Genomic DNA, 19,154 nt, shown 5'->3' on the forward strand with positions numbered 1-19,154 from the left:
ATTTACATTACCACCAGCAAAGTATGACTGATCCAGTCACTTCACATCTGGACAAACATTTGGTGTTGTTTTATTTTAACCATTCTGTTAGGTGTGTATAGTGATATCTCATTCTGGTTTTAATCTGCATTTCCCTAATGGCTAATAATATTGAACACGTGCTTATTTTCCATTTACACATCCTCTTTGGTGGAATGTCTTTTGTCCTTTTGTAATTGGCTTGTTTTGTTACTGATGAGTTTTAAGAGTTCTTGTGTTTTCTTCCACTTAACTGGGTTTCACAGAGGTTTTATTTTTGATGAAGTCCAGTTCACTGATTTTTTTCCTTTTATAAATTGTGCTTGTCGTGTAAAGCCTAAGAACTCTTAGCTTAAACCTAGATTCCTAAGAATTTCTTCAATGTTTATTTCCTAAATGTTTTACAGGTCTAAGTTCTACATTTAAATTTAAGTCCACGGTCCATTATCAGTTAATTTTTGTAGAAACTAAAGGACTTAGGTGGGAGGTTCACTGTTTTGCTTTTGGATGTCTATTGCTCCAGGATCATTTGTTGAAAGGGCTATCTTTCTTCTGTCGAACTGCCTTTAAACTTTTACCAAAAATCAGTTGGGCACATTTATGAAGGTCTATTTCTGGATTCTCTATTTTGTTATGATTTATATGTTTATCACTCGGCATACAGTCTTGACTACCATAGCTACACAGTAAACACTGAAACAGAGTAAACTGAGTACCCACACTCTATTCTTTTTCAAAATTGTTTTGGTTATTGTTATAGGTTGAATTGTTTCCCCTCCAAAAACTGTATGTTCCAGTACTAAACCCCAGTACCTCAGAATGTAACCTATTTTGGAGACAGGGTCTTTACAGAAGTAATCAAGTCAAGAGTCATGAGAGTGGTCCCTAACCCTCTCTTTGTATGGCTAGTGTCCTTACAAAAAAAGTAAATTTGGAGACACACACACAGGGAGAACATCATGTGAAGATGAAGGCAGCGGTTGGAGTGACTTTCTATAAGCCAAGGAGTATCACCAGAAGCCAGGGGAAAGGTGTGGAACAAACAGATTCTCTCACAGAAGGAACCAACCCTGGCGACACATTCATCTCGGACTGCTAGCCTCCAGAACTGTGAGACACTAAATTTCTGTTGTCTAAGCTACTCAGTTTGTGGTATTCTGTTATATCAGTCCTAGAAAACTAATATTCTAGTTTTCTTGCCTTTCTATGTAAATTTTAAAATAATCTTGTCTATATATATGCATAAAATATTGCTGAGATTGTGATAAAAATGGTGTTAAACCAATATATTAACTTGGGAGGAATTAACAACTTTCCTATGTTGAGTCTTCCAATTCATGAGCATGGTATGTCTCCCCATTTGTTTATATCTTCTTTGATTTCTTTCATCAATGTTGTATAATTTTTAGCATATATAAGTACCGCACATGGTTTGTCAGAATTACACCTAAGTATTTCCTTTTTTAGCAATTATATACAGTACTTAATTTTCAATTTTGGTGTCTGTGTTCAATGCTAATATACAGAAATACAATTGGCTGTTGTTTGTTTAACTTGTATCCCGTCATCTTGCTCAACTCGTTAATTCTAATTTTTTTGTAGAATCTTTGATATTTCTACTGATAGAATCGTATCATTTGCAAATGGAGACTTTATTTCTTCCTTTCTTCTCTGAATAATGCCTTTTTTCCCCTTTATTCCTCATTAAATTTATTATCCTTTTGATTTCTGCAGGGTCTGTAGTGATATCCTGTTTCATTTCTTGTATTGATAACTTCTGTTTTCTCTATCAGTCTTGTTACAAATGTGTTGATTGTACTGATCATTTTCTAGAACCAGCTCTTTGTTTCATTGACTTCCTCTATTTGTTTTCTGTTTTCTCTTTCATGATTTTTACACTTCATTATGTCCTTCCTTCGGCTTGCTTTGGGTTTATTTGCTCTTCTTTTTCTAAGTTAATTGAGGTAGGAGCTTAAATTACTGATGTGTGACTTTCTTCCCCTAATGTACACATCTAGTGCTATGAATTTCCCTCTCAGCACCACTTTAGATATATGCCACAAATTCTGATGTGTTATTACTTCATTTTCATTTAGTTTAATATATTCTTTATTGCCAAGACCTTGTTTTTGACCTATAAATTATTTAGAAGAGTATTCTTTTGTTTCCATATGTTTGGAGATTCTTCTGTTATTTTTCTATTGTTAATTTCTAGTTTGATTCTATTATGACAGATTTTCAACTCTTTTACAATTTTTGAGGTCACCTTATGGCCCAGGATATGGCCTACCTATGTATATGTTCCATGGGCAGTTGAAAAGAATGTGTATTCAGCTACTGTTGGGTAGACTATTCCATAAATGACAAATAGATGCTTTGGTTTATGATGTTGTAGAGATGTTCTATAACTTTGCTTATTTTCTATCTCGTTGTTGTTTCAACTGTGAAGAGAAGGGTGCTGAAGTCTCAATTTATATTATAGATCTATTTTTCCTTTCATTGATTTCATTTTTTTGCTTACACCTGTCTCGCAGCTCTGTTGTCTGGTGTATATGCATACATTTAGGATTGCTATTCCTCTTTGTGGAGTGACCCTTTTATCATTATATCATGTCCTTCTCTGTCTCTGGTAATTTTCTTTGCTCTGAAATCCATTTTACCTAATATTAACATGGCTAGTCCCATTATCCTTTGATACATATTTTTCCATCCTTTCCCTTTCAATTTGCCTACTATTATATTTGAAGAGACTTTCTTAATGATAGCATACACTTGTCATATTTTGTAAGCCATTTTGCCAATCTCTATCTTTCAAATAGTCTCTTTAGACTACTTACATTTAATGAAATTATATATTAGGTTGGTGCAAAAGTAATTGCGGTTTTTGCAATTATTTTCAACCTTTTAAACCACAATTACTTTTGCACCAACCTAATAGTAAGCCTTAAGTCTGCCATTTTGTAATTTGTTTTCTTCCTTTCCTGTAGGTTACCTGACTATTTTCTTAGAGTTTGATTTTAATTTTCTATAGTGTTTTTAAGTATATCTCCTCTTATAGCTTCTTTAGTGGTGGTTGTAAATATACATTATATATAACCAACTTATAAACTCGTGTCATCATTTTAGCAGTTCAAGTATAATAGAAAAACCTTGCCTCCCTTTATGTGGCTATTTACCCCATTTATAATATAATTGTAAAGTAAGAATGGAGAGATAAAAGTAGATTTTCAAGTAGCTTGGCTATGGAAAGCAAAGATTAAAGGCAAGTGCTAGGTAGGGAGGAATTAAAGGGATTATTTTATTTGGCTGGTTGAATTTTAAAAGGAGAAAGACCTAAACAAAGCCTAAAGCTAAGAGGAAAAAGTCAGTAGAGAGTTGGATGGTAAAAAAGAAATACGCAGAGACTGATAGAGCAAGCTCGTTAGAGCTGGGAGAGTAGATCCATAGTACAAATAGACTATTCAAGCTAAGAAGAGGGCACCACTTCCACTGAGATGGAAAAGACAAGGCTGGGGGCAGAAAGTCTATGTAGGTGGAGGGAGGTCTCATTTCTGATAGTCTTTTTCTGTAACTAAGGAAACAAAAATCATCTGCTTAGATTGTGGGAGGAAGTAGTGAGAGAGGATGGAGACTGGTAAAAGAGGTTCAAATTTAGCCTTTGAGCAAAGAGGATAATTAATCGGATAAGATCATTCATAATCATTCTTTAAAGCTCTGGCTGATTTTGAAAAAATATAATTGTCTTAACAACAATTTCCAAATTTTTATAATTTTCCCCCTCAATTGTATTTTTTAGCCTAAATACAGAAACAGAAATGGTAGGAAATAAAAATGACTGAGGATTGGAGTTTCACAAGGTTAGTTGAAAAGAAGAAAAACTAGGAGAGAGAGAGAGATAGGTAAGAAAATTAGTGATAACTGTAAGTACAAAAGCAAAAGATTATCAATCCCTTGTTAAGATGTGGTACTATATCAGAGAAATGCCTCCAAAAAAATAGACTTTTTTCCTTTTCATATAATCAAAATACTCCTTTTGCATAAAAATGTATATTGAGTGTGGGGTGTGATTTGAGGTTGGGGCTTAAAGAGATGTGAACACAGGGCAAGTTTGCAATTCTCATGTATTCAATTGTTGCCCTCTATTCTCGTTTATCACTGTGCCTCCTAAACACAGGACCTAGAAGAGAATCCAATGCTTGAACTAGTTGCTGGCTATAGAAAATCACAGTGGAATTTGAAGCTTCTGCAGAAATGTTCATGTAATGATCCTGTATCTATAGCTCAAACAGACAGGTCTCGATTGCTTCAGTTTTCTAACCATTTCTGCCTAAGATCTTATAGTGGTTTCCTCAAGGAGACATTGGGTTCCCACTGCTTTTTCAGCACAAAGGGACTCTAGAGTGACATTTTGAAAACATGCTTAAAAATCCATTTTAATCTACCAAATGCTTATTTCCAAGTTTGGAAAGTTGAGTTCAGGTTTAATTTTTAGCAATGAAAACATTATTTCTGGGCCTAATTATTCTGAGATGTAGTTTCAGTAATATTGAATAAAGATAAAAAATATGTATGTGAGGAATTATATAAAGATTACATTTACTATATGCTTTTTTTTCCTCTCCCACTAGAATGTAAACACCAAGAGGGCAGGGACTTTTACTGCCTTTCATCCCTAGAAAAGCGTCTGGCACATTGCAAGCGGCGATTAAATATTTGGTGGCTGGATCAATCGGTGGTATTGAAGGCTCTCCTGAAGCTTAAATCAATGCTAAATCTAAGCCTAAACTCCTAAAGAACCTTTTAATAGTCTATTGTTCCCAGTTTTCTGATACAGTTAAGATAAATATATACAAAAATGAGAGTTTACTGTTTATAAAGATCATTGCTTAAGATAATACTATGTTTAAATATTTAAGACTGAAAATAGAATGTACAAGTATTACTTTATCTATAAATAGTGACTGTTGACTCCAGAAACATTCCCCACTGTTCAGGAACTCAAGTTTGCTTAAAAATTTGGGCTAAAATCCAGTCTTCCTATTTCACTTCAAAAACTTTATCACAGTGCATCATGAGTTCACCCACACCCTCTTGTATGAAGTATTTGCTTATCCCGTATATTTAATTTAAATCAAGTAGAAGTAGAACTCTCATCAGGCACTTTATATATCTGACAAAACGTGAATATCAAAGCATGTAATTACAGAAAAACTTCTTTAAATTTTAGCAACTAGGAAATCCATTTTCCTTCAAAGCATATTTCTTATTAAATGTTAGTAAACAGTTCCATATTTCTAATAGACATGGAAATTATAATTTTTCTCTTACCTAGTTTTACAGGAAAGCCTGGAGGAAGCTTCATCTGAACAAATTCTCTAAGCTTGTTAAAGTGCTTAAAGGGAGCTATTACTTCCAAAACATTCAATAATCTGAAAAATGGAAGAAAAAAATGTTTTCATTTTTCAAATGGATGTCTTTGTGTTCTTATGCTGTTTCATAACCACAAGCTTCAAACTCAGACAGTACTACTGATTTCTAGATATTAAGGATGAGGAAATGGTGCCTCATTCTTCCTCTTGATTTTTTGGTTATTATTCTTTTTGCTGTGTCAAAGTTTATAACTTTTACATTTTATTGTACAGTCATAATTTCCACATTTACTTGATTTTAGTTCTATATTTAACTGGATTCAAGGCTGACATCTATCTTCTTCCTGAAGTTTACATACCTCCCCCTCCCCCGAGTTCTTTAATTAGCCTCACTGTTTGGGTGGCTGAGTATCGCTGTCAATTTTGTGTGTGTGAAGGGCTCTTATGTGCTTAGTTAGTATTCATTGATTTCTTGCAGATTTCATAAATGAGTGTTTCCATTTTGCATATTTAAAGGAAAATTTGGCTGGCATAAAATTTCAGTTTATACTTATTTCCCTCTAAACTACAATTTCATAATGTCCTCTGGCATTCAGTATTGCATCAGTCATTATACTATAACTTCTCCTTTCATCTTTTGGTTGGATGGATTTCATTTTCAAGTAGTATGGTCCATGGCTGCTATATTTCTTGAATTCTGTGTCTTTTTCAATTGCCTTGACATGTAAATAGCATCTTATCTGGATATACTATCAGATCACACTTTCTTTGCCTCAGAAATACTAAGATGTGAAAAAACGTAGGGCAGGCTGTTTTTCATCTTTTCTGTTTGAATGCCTTTAGAGTATTAAAAATTGAAGTCAAATAGTTTAATTAAAATAATTATTGTTACCAATCATCCTCTTATCACTTTTTCTTGGAGCCTAATGTTATGCTAAGGATTCAGTTCTTTCTTACAGAGAAATTTTCTTCTATCATATCTGGATTACTATTTTGGAAGCTTTCTATATTAGGGGCACACCAATGGTCCTTATGTTGAACCATCTTTGTCTCCAGAAACATTATTTCTCTGATTAGTTTAACCTCTTCTTTCACTTGCATTTACTACAGTTGTTTCCCCGAAAATAAGCCCTACCCCGAAAATAAGCCCATTAAGATCTCAGCCAGACAGACGCATTTGTTTAGTACATTATGACGATGTTCTGGAAGATGACATGACTATAATTGAATGTAGATTGCTGCACATGAAAAAATACGACATCCCTTGAAAATAAGCCCTAAGGGAACAAAACTTAATGTAAGACCCGGTCTTATTTTCGGGGAAATGCAGTATGAGCTATCAAAATTTAATTTTCTGCCACATACATTCTGTTCATTGTTATTCCTAATGTATTTGCTTTGCAATAGTGCTATTTAGTACTTACTTTATTCCCTTAGCTTTACAATCTCCTTTTCATTTCATTCTATTATCTTATCATCTTCTCTTAGCGTGATCTAATTTACTCATTTCACATTTTTTTTTCTATAGCATTTACAAGGAATTTTATGTTCTTTGACCTATGTTTCGTTCTAGAATGAATTCTTTGTCTTTTACATGCTATGTTCTTTATTTTACTTTTTTGCATGGGAAATGGTTATAAATGCAACACTTATAAGTTATACCATGTTTTTTCATATACTAACATCTCTGAAATTGGGATAACTCCTAAAATTGATAGCATTTTATAATTGACCACATTGTTGTTCTTTATTAGAATATAATACTAGTGACTCTGGTCTAAGATATGATGAATTACCCAGATTTGTATGTATGGTTAACTCCCTACCCAGATCCTCTGGGAACTGTCTATCTCCCTCCCTCTCTGATCTATAGCTTGAGGGCTGTATATATAGCACATTCTATCTACTTTTCTAAAGTCTGGCTATTGGGGAGTATAATACATGTATATACTCTGTAGAAAAATGTAGAGCCTGCTCTCTTCTATGAAAATTTTGTTTTAATGCATTAGCCAGATTGTTAGGGAAGGGAAAATAGTGTAGGGCTTCAATTCATCCCCTACTTTAGTGGGGAGCCTGAAGTTACAGTTCTGTCAGAATTAGCTCTAGCTACCCACCTCCCATTCCACCCATTTCTCCAAATTGATTTCATTTTTAATTTTACATCTGATGAGTACAGGTTTGAAAGGATATATTCAAGATGTCCACTGCAGTATTGTTTGTAATGGTAACAAACTACAATCAAAATGTTTAGCAGCAGGGGTGTGACAAAATAAATTACAGTATATCAATACTACAAAAACCATGGAAAGAAGATAGACTAAAAAGTAATTATTGTAATAACTGCAAGATATACTTACTTTTAAAAGAAAAAAAAAACAGGTACTCAGAACAAATGTAGGCTATACTATTTTAATAAAAATGCAAAAACACAGAGAAAAATCTAGATAAAAATACACCAGTTACTCACCTATTAACTGCTAGTAATAAAGTGAAAGTAAACTGTCATTTTTATTCTATAAACTTTCATGCTATTAGTTTTTATAATACACATGTATTCATGTATTATTTTTATAATTAAAATAACTACTCAAACATTTGTCTGGTTAAAATAATAAAAATGCTAATATTTTGTGAACTAGAAAATTCCTACAAGGGGGCACACACCATCAAAGCAATGGCTATTGGCTTTTGCACTTCAAAGGTCTCAAATGCACCACTCAGATGTAAGTGTTATTACATACAGCCTTTAGGGTTTAATGGCTTCTTTCATAAGCTTGTATAGTTAGTTAGTAACAAACTTACAACTCAATTCTCAAGGGAAATTCCTGGCTCATGGCTATCGTGGCTTTAAATGTTTTCTTACTCTCTTTGCACATCAGTTCTCTACCCAGATGAGGAGCTCTATAATGGGAGAAAGAAATAATTAGGAAACTTTTTCCAGATGTTATCATCGTCTTAAGAAGAATCTGTCAATCTTCCAATGGCATTTATTAATATTTCACTTTTTCTTACACTGAGTATAGAAATAAAGTTATGATAAAAGGGAATGATACATGTATAAGAAGTAAGACAAGGGTAACAAAAAATAAAATAGCAAAGTGTAGAAGTTCATAAAAACTATCAAAACTCAACAAATTTCACACTGAATGTAATTTTATTAATCCAACTATTTAGAAACAAAGCAAATCATTAAAAAAAGTTTAAAATATCATTGTGTATCTTTAAAAATCACTTATTCAATTTCTTTTATTGTCTACAGTTCTCAGCACTGATTAATAAGTAATAATGTGAAGAATAAATTCTATCTTAACTATAGAATACTGTAAGATGGAAACATTTTGGAGAAATTAAAGTATAATAATAAACCTTTCAATACAAAAAACAATAATCATTACAACTTCTTCCTAAGCATGGAGGTAGGTAATATTTTATTCTCCGCCAAAAGGAAATAGTATTTTCTTCAAAGAACTGTACTTTCGTTCGCCAAAAGGAAACAGTATTTACTTCAAAGCACTGTACTTTCTTTCATATGGTTGGCCAGAAAACACTTTTTATTTATCGATTCTTTCAAAATATTTATCATTCATCATTCTTTGATTCAATAAATATTTACTGAATACAAACTATGCGCTAGGTAATCACTAAGTTGTAGTAACGTAACATTAAGGAAATTATCTATGTAAGGATGGGAAGAAGCAGTCTGGCAAAGGCTGAAACAAAAGGGTACTGACAGGAGTTTGGAAGGCAAAAAATAAATAGTGAATGGCCTTACACCACAGTAAAGACTCAGGATAGTAACAGGATATCAAAGTTCATCAAAACATGGAAACACTCAAAAAAGCAACTGCACTGGGCAATTCCTCACTTCCTGAGAACAATGCCCTATAGGTTTTTTGGTGCGTATAAACAGGCAGCAGGGATGCCAAATGAAGGCTCTGTAACTTACTCAAAGAATAAACATAATTGGGGATACTTCCCCCTCATCATGCCTAACCCGTATTTTTAAAAGGTAAAAGAACCACTTCAGACAAAACTACTAATAATTCTCTCTAAAACAATTTTACATACTCATGTTTCTACAAATTGTTCTTTTATAAAATCCAAATAACATATAAACAAAAGAAATAAAAAAAAAACCACTTACTTTCCATTTTCAGCAGATATATATTCTTCCCAGGTAATGGTGTTCTGAGGAGGAGGGGTAAGGGACTGTCTTCGAACTGGCTGCCAAAAAATAAAAAAGAAAGAAAGAAAGAGGGAGAGGGAAAGGGGGAAAAACAGAGACGGAGACAGAGAGAAAGAGAGAGAGAGACAGAGATACAGAGGGAGGGAGGAAAGAAAAATGTCATTTTAAAAAATATAAAATAAAAACATACAATAAACTTTAAACTACTAAACTTCTAAATCTCTTTAATATAATGCTTTAAGAGGCTACTTCTGATATATATAATTCCATGGTGATTTAAGCTCTATCAATAATATTTATTATCAATTTTTGTTCTAAATCTCTAAGACAACAAGTATCAAAGTTATAAAATCCATTCATTCAATGTTTAATCATCTAAAATGTTCCTGGCATCATGGTAGCTGGTAAACATGGGAAATATAGACTTCAAGAAGTTTACAATTCAGAGTTGGAAAGAAAAAAAAAAAGTAGACATGAGCAGTTCATCAGAAATAAAAAATATTGTATGATTAAAGGCCAAGTGAGCTTACAAAAAACTGAGTGGGACTGGAGTTCGGAAAAGAGAGCAATCTTCTTTGGATAATAAATTCAGACTAGGGGATTGGGGGCTCAGATTTAAATGAAAATAAAATAAAAAGAGTATTTTAGACGAAGAATTAATGGTGGAAAAACACAAGTAGATTGATTTATGTGAACTAGGGAGGGAAGTTCAAAAGGAAGATGAACAACACTGGCAAAAGGTCAAGCTTGATTTTAAAACTTACACCTTGTCTTTGTTAAATATGAATTTGGATCACTATAGGATGAACTGGCAATAAGGAAGTAGGGAGTGGCTGTAGAAACTGACACCCACTAAGGAAAAACTAATAAGATAAACTGTGGAGCAAAAGGGTAATAATAAATTAAAACTGATGTGAATAACAAGATAAATAGTAACACTGGGAGAGGATCCTATTCACAGAAGTAGTTTTGGATATAGAGTCTAAGATGTTAGCGGCATATCAGAGTTGTTAAAATCAAGGATTTCTGAAGACACAAAACTCAGTTGGAATTCCAGCTCCACTACCTGGTAGTGTGTGAATTAAGGCAAGTTACTCTCTATCATGTTAATTGAACTTACCTGTAAAATGGGAATATGAACGCAAACCTCACTGTTAAGAATTCAAGGAGATTATATGTGGAAAGAACATACTGCCTGGCACAGAATAAAGGATTCAGGAAATAACAGGAACTATTACTATATACTGGGAAATTCCTAGAGGGCAGTTACAGAAACAGAAGGAAAGAAATCAGAGTTAGAGATAAAGGTTTAGGAATTCTCTGAATAAATGAAAAATAAGTAAGAAAATAGAGGGCTGATGAGTGATAAAACCATATACCCTGGGGGTGAACGGGGGTGGGGGGGGGGAGGACAAAAAGGAGCCAGATGTTACTAACAAAAAATTGCAGCATCAAGGTGTCATGGAGGCCAAAAGGAAAGACTATTTCAATATCATAATACAAAGATTTTAAGGAGAAAGAAGCTTGGAAAAGGCCATAGATTTTGTTGGTGAGAAGTCATTGATGACCTCTGGGTAGCAACAGAGGCTGTGAGAAGAAAGGAAACGTACAGTTTTTGGGCATCAGGCAATATGAATTGAGGGCATTCTGTCCTGAGAAGCTTAGAGACACATAGAAAGGAGACAATTATAACCCAAGGTAATTGGCGCTACGATATCGAGATCTTGAAGATGACATACAAGCACAGAGAAGGGGTTTCTGACTCAGACTGGGGTAGCCAAAAAGATGTGCAAACAATGGTGGTTCCTGAGCAGAGGAGTCTACAAGAAAGAGAACAAAATAACTAGGGGAAGGAGACTGAGGAAATGATATGGTGAGGAAAAGCATGCTGTGCTAGGAAACTGCACGTATACTGTGACTAGTCAGTATGAATCGAATAAAGAGAAAGCAGCACAATATAAGGGTAAATGGGCAAGACGCAGAAGAGAAAAAGGAGTTTGGAAGAGGTTTGAGCAATAAATTACATTTTACTCAGAAAGCCATGGACAAGTATTTTGAGCAATATAATGTAGTTTTTGAACACAAACTTTGGAGCCAGACTGATTAAATGCTGGCTTCTCCAATTACAAGCTGACTTTTGGACAGATTATTCAAGTTCTTTTGTCTTAGTTTAATCAACTATATAACGTCACAGGTCCTTAGAGGATGAAAATGGTTTGTTAAATAGAGAGTGCTTAAAACAGTGCCTGATACATAGTTTAAGTCTTCCGTACATTTTAGTTCTGGAGCATAGGCATTCCATAGTTCAATCTGTTTCAAGGAGATCACTCTGGCAGCAGTGTGTAAGCTAGGAAGCTAGCTCAGTAATCCAAATAAGAAATGGTAAGGGCATGCTATTCCAAAACAGAAGTAGAGAAATAGATTCAAGAGATCTTTAGGACTTTGTGATTGATCAGACATAGGCGTAAGGAAAGCTAAGAAGTCTAAGAACCAATTTCAGGCTGCTGGCTTGGATGGCAGAGAATGGTACCACCACTCAAAACAGAGAAGATAGGAGGAAAAAGGAAATTGTTTGATCAAATTTAGTAAATTTTGCTACAACATAGGTGGACCTATAGAGTATTATGCTAAGTGAAATAAGTCAAAGACAAATGCCATATGGTTTCACTTACCCTGTTTCCCCGAAAATAAGACCTAGCCGGACCATCACCTCTAATGCATGTTTTGGAGCAAAAATTAATATGAGACCCAGTCTTATATAAGACCCGGTATACTATATTATATTATATTATATTAATTATATTATATTATATTATATTATATTATATTATATTATATTATATTTATTATATTAAGACCTGGTCTTATAGTAAAATAAGACCGGGTGTTATATTATTAATTTTTGCTCACAAAGACACATTAGAGCTGATTGTCCAGCTAGATCTTACTTTCAGGAAAACACGGTATATGCGGTATCTAAGAAACAAAATAAACGAACAAACAAAAGGGAAACAAACTGATAGATACAGAGAACAATTGTTACTGATGGTACCCAGATGGGAGGAGAGTTGAGGGGATGGATGGAAAAAGTGAAAGGGATTAAGAAGTACAAACTGCCAATTAATAAAAACAATCATGAGGATATAAAGGGCAGGATAGGGAATATAGTCAATAACATTATAATACTGTGTTTCCCAGAAAAAAAGACATAGCCGGACCATCAGCTCCAATGCATCTTTTGGAACTTATTTTACTATAAGACCAAGTCTTATATAAGACCGGATTTTATATTAATTTTTGCTCCAAAAAATTCGTTAGAGCTGATGGTCCGGCTAGGTCTTATTCTTGGGGAAACATGGTAATTATGTATGGTACAAGATGGGTGGGTACTAGACTTATCGGGGTGATCACTTTACAAGGTGTACAGATGTCTAATTACTATATTGCACACCTAAAACTTTTAAACACACCAAATTTTAGATACCTATGTTTATTCAAGTAGAATTGGCAGAAGCTCTATAGATCTGGACACATACATAACTTCCTAGTTAATGAAAAACTTCTTTTCTAGCCATCCTTGAAGCTAGCTAAGCGTTACTAAGTTCTAACCAATGAGATCTAACCAATGAGATGTGTACAACTACTGATTGGGTTCTCAAATAGAACAGGCATGGCCTCTCCTTCCTAAATACTATTAGGAATTACTACTCCTACTGGCTGGAATACTAAACAGGTAATAAACCATCTTATACCATGTGGATGAGGAATGACAGATAAATAAGACAATAAAGGCTAGGTCTAAGATTAACTCACAGAGCAACCTGAAAGGAAAGTAAACTTCTATCTTGTTTACTGTTATTTTGCAATCTCTTATAAGCAACCAATCATCATAACCAATACCAAATTTAATACACAAAGTGGGATACTACACATCATACTATATGTGGCAATGGTTTATCAGTAGAATGACAAGCAGACTTAAAAGGTAGGTAATGACCCTCATAAGTATTATGGCAAAACATTAGGTAAAACAGTGTCTTGAGACACTGCAAAAGGCAGACATACATGTATCTATTTGTAATTCTAGGGGAAATGACTGGAAAAAATGCAAACTGCTGTTCCAATCCAGAACCATAGCAAAGGCTAATCCCACCTTCACCCAAATGTCTACCTAAGCAGACCATGATCAATGTTCAGAACACTGCTTAAAATCTGTCTAATCTTGCTTCAAGTCTATGTAATACTTGCATATACAGATTCAGTTTTTAACCTGTAGAAGCTAAATTTGAGTTTATAGCACTCCATCACGCCATTCAGATTAGGCTACTAGAGAATCTTTTGTTAATCTCCAATATAATGTTTTATTATAATTGTCACTAATTAAAATATATACATTTGAGTAACTAACCTACATTTCATATGACTTGAAAGCTAATATAGGAAATGCTGATTTCCACACTCGATTTGTTTGTATACAGCACCAGTTCTGACCTAGCAGCTATTACTTTTCAATACTGGTGTACAATGTTTTCTAAAACTCTATTAAGATTTTAAATACAGTTCACTATTAAAATAGTAATGTCTCTTAAATTTGATAGATCCCTCCCTTTACTCTTTTGACCACCTATTTTTTAACTATGTTAATTTGTATGGTCCTTTCCTAAAAAGCTTATTATGTAGGTTTTAAAAAAACTCTATTCTCAAAATTATCTATGAAATGCATACAAATATTTCTTTTCTCCTTTCATGCCCACTGTCAAATATAATTAAACTGGTATCAGTCCCATACTGCTTTTCATGTGTTGGTAAATTCTGTCTAGGAGAAAAAAAATAGCTGTTTGCATCTTTTTTTATAATTAGACTTATCAATTCTGTTTTGCTGTTCCCGCATCCTGCACCTTGCCAGGTTCAAGCAAATCAAATTATATGTATAGATGAATATCTGATAGAAACAATATTTTCTTTAAATTTTTTGTATTTATAATTGAGCTCCAAAATGATTCTAAAATGTAATCCATTAGCTCTTCCCTATCAAAAGCCCAAATAATATTAGGTATATTTTCTTTATACTAAAATAATTAAAATATAATCTTAAAAGGATTACAGAGCTAAAACAATACAGGAAGAAAAAAGCCATGGCTCTTTGTAATTCATAATAAATTACTTATGCCAGGTTAAAAATAATATAATGAGTTTTTATATTAACATAGTATTAAAAATTCCCTTCTAAGATCAGGAAAAGGGCATAGCACCTGCTCTCAGCACTTTTATTCAACGTTATACTGGTATTTCCCAGTGGAGTAAGGCACAAATTAAACAAAAGAGTAAATAAGAGGCACAGAGATGTGCAAGGAAAAGGTAAAAAACTCTATTACTTTATGACATATTATCTGTATAAAATCCTAAGGAATCTATAAAAAAAAACTATATAACTAATACATTAATTTAGCAATATAGAAAAATCACATGTATTTCTATATGTTAGCAATGAACAATTGAAAATGAAATTTAAAATATTGTTTATGATGGCATTAAAAATACAAAAAACACCTGAGAGAAATTTAATAAAATATCTGTAAGACTTACATACTGAAAACTACAAAACACTTCTGAGAAAAACTATGTAAGATCTAAATAAATGGAGAGATATATACCATGTTCATGAAACACAGATTCAATATCTTTAAGTTATCAACCCTCCCCATATTAATCCACAGGTGCTACACCATCCCAATGAAAATTCCAGAAGGCAAGTCAATGGAGGAAGGATAACCCTTTCAAAAAATGGTGCTAGACTAACTGGACACCCAAGGCAAAAAAATAAACCTTGCCTCAAACAGCACAACTTACACAAAACTAACTGGTTCATAGACTAAAATAAATATAAACGTATGCGATGACTTAAAAAAAAAATAGGGAGAAAGTCTCAGGGAACTGGAGCTATGCAAAAAATTCTTGGACTTAGCATAAGCCATAAATAAAAAAAATTGATAAATTGGATTTCATTAAAGTCAAAAATATTTCCTCTGCCAAAAAAAAAAAAGTTTAACGAAAAGACAAGCTATAGAGGAGAAAAACATGTGCAAAACACATATCTGAGGGCCGGCGCAATGGCTCAGGCGGTTGGAGATCCGTGCTCCTAACTCCGAAGGCTGCCGGTTCGATTCCCACATGGGCCAGTAGGCTCTCAACCACAAGGTTGCCAGTTCAATTTCTCGAGTCCCGCAAGGAATGGTGGGCTACGCCCCCTGCAACTAGCAACGGCAACTGGACCTGGAGCTGAGCTGCGCCCTCCACAACTAAGACTGAAAGGACAACAACTTGACTTGGAAAAAGTCCTGGAAGTACACACTGTTCCCCAATAAAGTCCTGTTCCCCCCTTTCCCAATAAAACTCTTTTAAAAAAAACAACAACAAAAAAAACCCCCACAGATCTGACAAAGAAATTAATATCTAGAATATATAAAGAACTTTGAAAACTCAAAAATAAAATAAAAAATCCAATTGGAAAATGGGCAAAGGACATGAAGAGACATTTCATCTAAGAGGACATACAGATGGCAAACAAGCACGTGAAAAGATGAGCATTCAACATCATTAGCCATGAGGAAAATGCAATAAAAGCACAATTGAGACAGCACTATACACTACCTTTTATGAACTGAATGTATCCCTTCCAAAATTCGTGTTGAAGCCCTAACTTCCCAATGTGATGGTGTTTGGAGGTGGGGCCTTTGGGAGGTAATTACTTATATGAGGTCATAAAGGTGGAACTGCCATGATGGGATTAGTTTATAATGTGAGGAAGGAAGACCAGAACACTCCCACCCTCCCACCCCCGCCCCTCGAAGACATAGCAAAAAGGCAGCCATCTTCAAGCCTGTATAAAAGCCCTCATCCGGGAAGCGAATAGGCCAGCAACCATGACCTTGGATTCCCAGCCTCCAGAACTGTGAGAAATAAATTCCTAATGTTTAACCAATCCAGTCTATGGTATTTTGTTATGGCATCCCAAGCTAAGACACTGTCAAAATGTGTAAAATAAAAATTTGTAACAATACCAAATGCTGGCTAGGATGCAATGAAACAATCACTCATACACTGCTGGTAGGAACATAAAATGGAAAACATTTTGGCAGTTTCTTACAAAACTGAATATTTAGCTACCACACAACCCAGCAACTGCACTCTTAGTTGTACTCAGAGTTGGCAGGGTGCAACTGTTTTTCCTTTTTTCTTTTTTGAGGATATGAACTCTATTAGAGAGGTAGCTCTTAATGGACCAGAGAAAGGAAAGGATCTGGGGATGGACATTCCAGAAACAGGAATGGACAGTGCATAGAGGGGGCATGAACTGTCCTCCCCAGTCACCAGGGCAGTAGGGTACAGAGGGTCCCAGGGCCCAACCCCCCCAGTATCCCACCTGCCCATGTACCCCTTGAACACACACTCAAGCCGCTAGCTTCACGCATTTCCAAAGAGAGCATTTATCCCAGAGAAATGAAGACCTATGCTCACACAACAATCTATATGTGAATGTTTATGACAGCTTTATTCATAATGGCCAAAACCTGGAAACAACCCAAAAGTCTTTCAATAAGTGAATGGTTAATAAACTGTTACATTCACAACATGGAATACTACACAAAAAGGAACAAAGTATTGATATACACAACAACTTGGATAAATAACCTGGGAATTAACCTGACTGAATAAAAAGCCAATCTCAAAAGGTTATATACAATATCCTTGAAATGACAAAATTAAAGAAATGGAAGAACAGCTAGATTAGTGGTTGCCAGGGTGAGACACAGAGAGGGGGCAAAAGGGCAGTCAATGTGCTTATAAAAGAGAAAGAGGAGGGATCAGTGGTGGTGAAAACGTTCTATATCTTGACTATCAATGCCAGTATCCTGGTTGTTAGATCATACTACAGTTTTGCAAGATGCTACTATCAGAGGAAACTGTGAGGCATACAGGGACTCTATTATTTCTTACAACTATGCATTTGAACCTATAATTATCGCAAAATAAAAAGTTGAATAAACAAAAAATCAAGGTGGCTTTTTGGCAGAAATTGATTGAATTATAGATTGAACACCATACTAATCAAAATCCCACCAAGTTTCTTATATTTCATAGAGATTGACAAGTTGAATTAAAAATTTATCAAAAACTGTAAAGCTCAAGGGGCTATGTGATTCACATAGGCACTGTTTCCTTTGATTTCTGATCAGAAGTCGAAAGTTTAATTATTTAATTCATATTATTTTGTTCTATTATACAGATACCTGAAATTAAACTATGGTTTAATTTCAATGTGCGAAATGGTATCGTATTAAAATGCCATTTAAAGACCCTTTAACAATTTAAGTGCATCGAGTTATAATCTCTGCCCTAAAGAAAATTAGGTTGTGTACTGTTAAGTTTAAATAGAGATAAATCAGACAATCAGAGGCAACTGGCAAATAGTCCACGAAATGCTATTTTATAAAGTTTTGTTTCCATGTACTCATCCCAAAATAGTTTGCTGCAACAAAGGTAGCAATACTCATGTACTCATCCCAAAGTGGTTTCCTGCCAAAATTAAACAAAGGCAGTAGCAATAACCACCACCCACAACAAAATCATTTTTTAAAAAGAACTCTAATAAAATTTAAATCACAATACAAATCCAAAGAAATGGCCTTTGTGTCTGCTCAACAATGGAAGAGGGCTGCAGTTTTGTCAAAGATTGAGTTCAGCATTTCCTCTCTCAATTCATCTCCATTTCTATTTTCTGAGCATATCATGTCGTCAAGGTATCAGTAAATACTAGGAGGCTTCTGAAAATTAAAATCTGCTGAAGCTCTATTCTATCCCAAAGCAAAAACAAAACTGGTAAGTGCAAAGAGGATCTGGCAGGGGACAGAATCACACTAAACTGGTATGATCACAATTTTAACTTAAACTTGAATGGGGATTCTTAAACACTTTGCATCCTGTACTTATGTAACTAAATTATGGCTAATTCATTCAATACATGAACTTTCTAAACATTAAAATATTTTCCTGGCACACAAGGTATTGCTATAAATTCACTGGAATCTGGCATACTATTCTGAAAAGTCTGTCTATCCCTAAAACATAATCTGGCACAGTATCACAGGGGAGAGACTAAACATTCAAGGAATTCAAGCCTCCTCATAGCAGCTTTTAATCTTTTTACAGCTGTGACTCACATTTTATACCACAACCCAGCACTCACACATATGCACAGTTATATAACACATACACCCCAAAACTATTGTTTTATAAAATAGTAAGAAGCCATACAGTGTGTGATGTACTGTTTTTTCTCTTTTATCTTGATTTAGATTCTCATTTATTTTTTTTCAAAAATGGTGGTCACAACCCACTAAACTGACTTCATAATCTACTAAGGGGTCCCTCTCCTGCAATTTGAAAAACACAGTTTTAAAATTTAGTAAAATGTTAACATTTGGGGAATCTTGATGAAGGGTATCCAGAAATTCTTTGTATTACTGTAGTACTTTCTTGTAAGTCTAAAATTGTCAAAATAAAAAATAAATTAAAAAACC

General features: G+C 34.2%; 1 protein-coding gene across 2 annotated transcripts in view; it reads right to left on the bottom strand.

Annotated features, from left to right (window-relative positions):
* Window positions 1-19,154, bottom strand: part of ANKRD13C (ankyrin repeat domain 13C) — a 67,060-nt gene that overhangs the window by 4,574 nt on the left and 43,332 nt on the right. The window contains exons 10-12 of one of the 2 annotated variants that reach the window (XR_002139478.3): window positions 9,532-9,607; window positions 8,190-8,288; window positions 5,347-5,447 (exon numbers count right to left, since the gene is read on the bottom strand). Coding sequence is in view for 1 of the 2 variants with exons in the window: in XM_019755088.3 (XP_019610647.2) it covers window positions 5,347-5,447; window positions 8,190-8,288; window positions 9,532-9,611 (280 nt within the window). In the remaining variant the exon portion in view is untranslated. Of the gene's footprint in view, window positions 1-5,346; window positions 5,448-8,189; window positions 8,289-9,531; window positions 9,612-19,154 lie in introns of both variants that reach the window. The other variant, XM_019755088.3, reaches the window with a different exon arrangement.

The sequence above is a fragment of the Rhinolophus sinicus genome, chromosome 14, assembly GCF_057876585.1.
Source record: "Rhinolophus sinicus isolate RSI-liver-muscle chromosome 14, RSI-T2T, whole genome shotgun sequence".
Taxonomy (NCBI): Eukaryota; Metazoa; Chordata; class Mammalia; order Chiroptera; family Rhinolophidae; genus Rhinolophus; species Rhinolophus sinicus.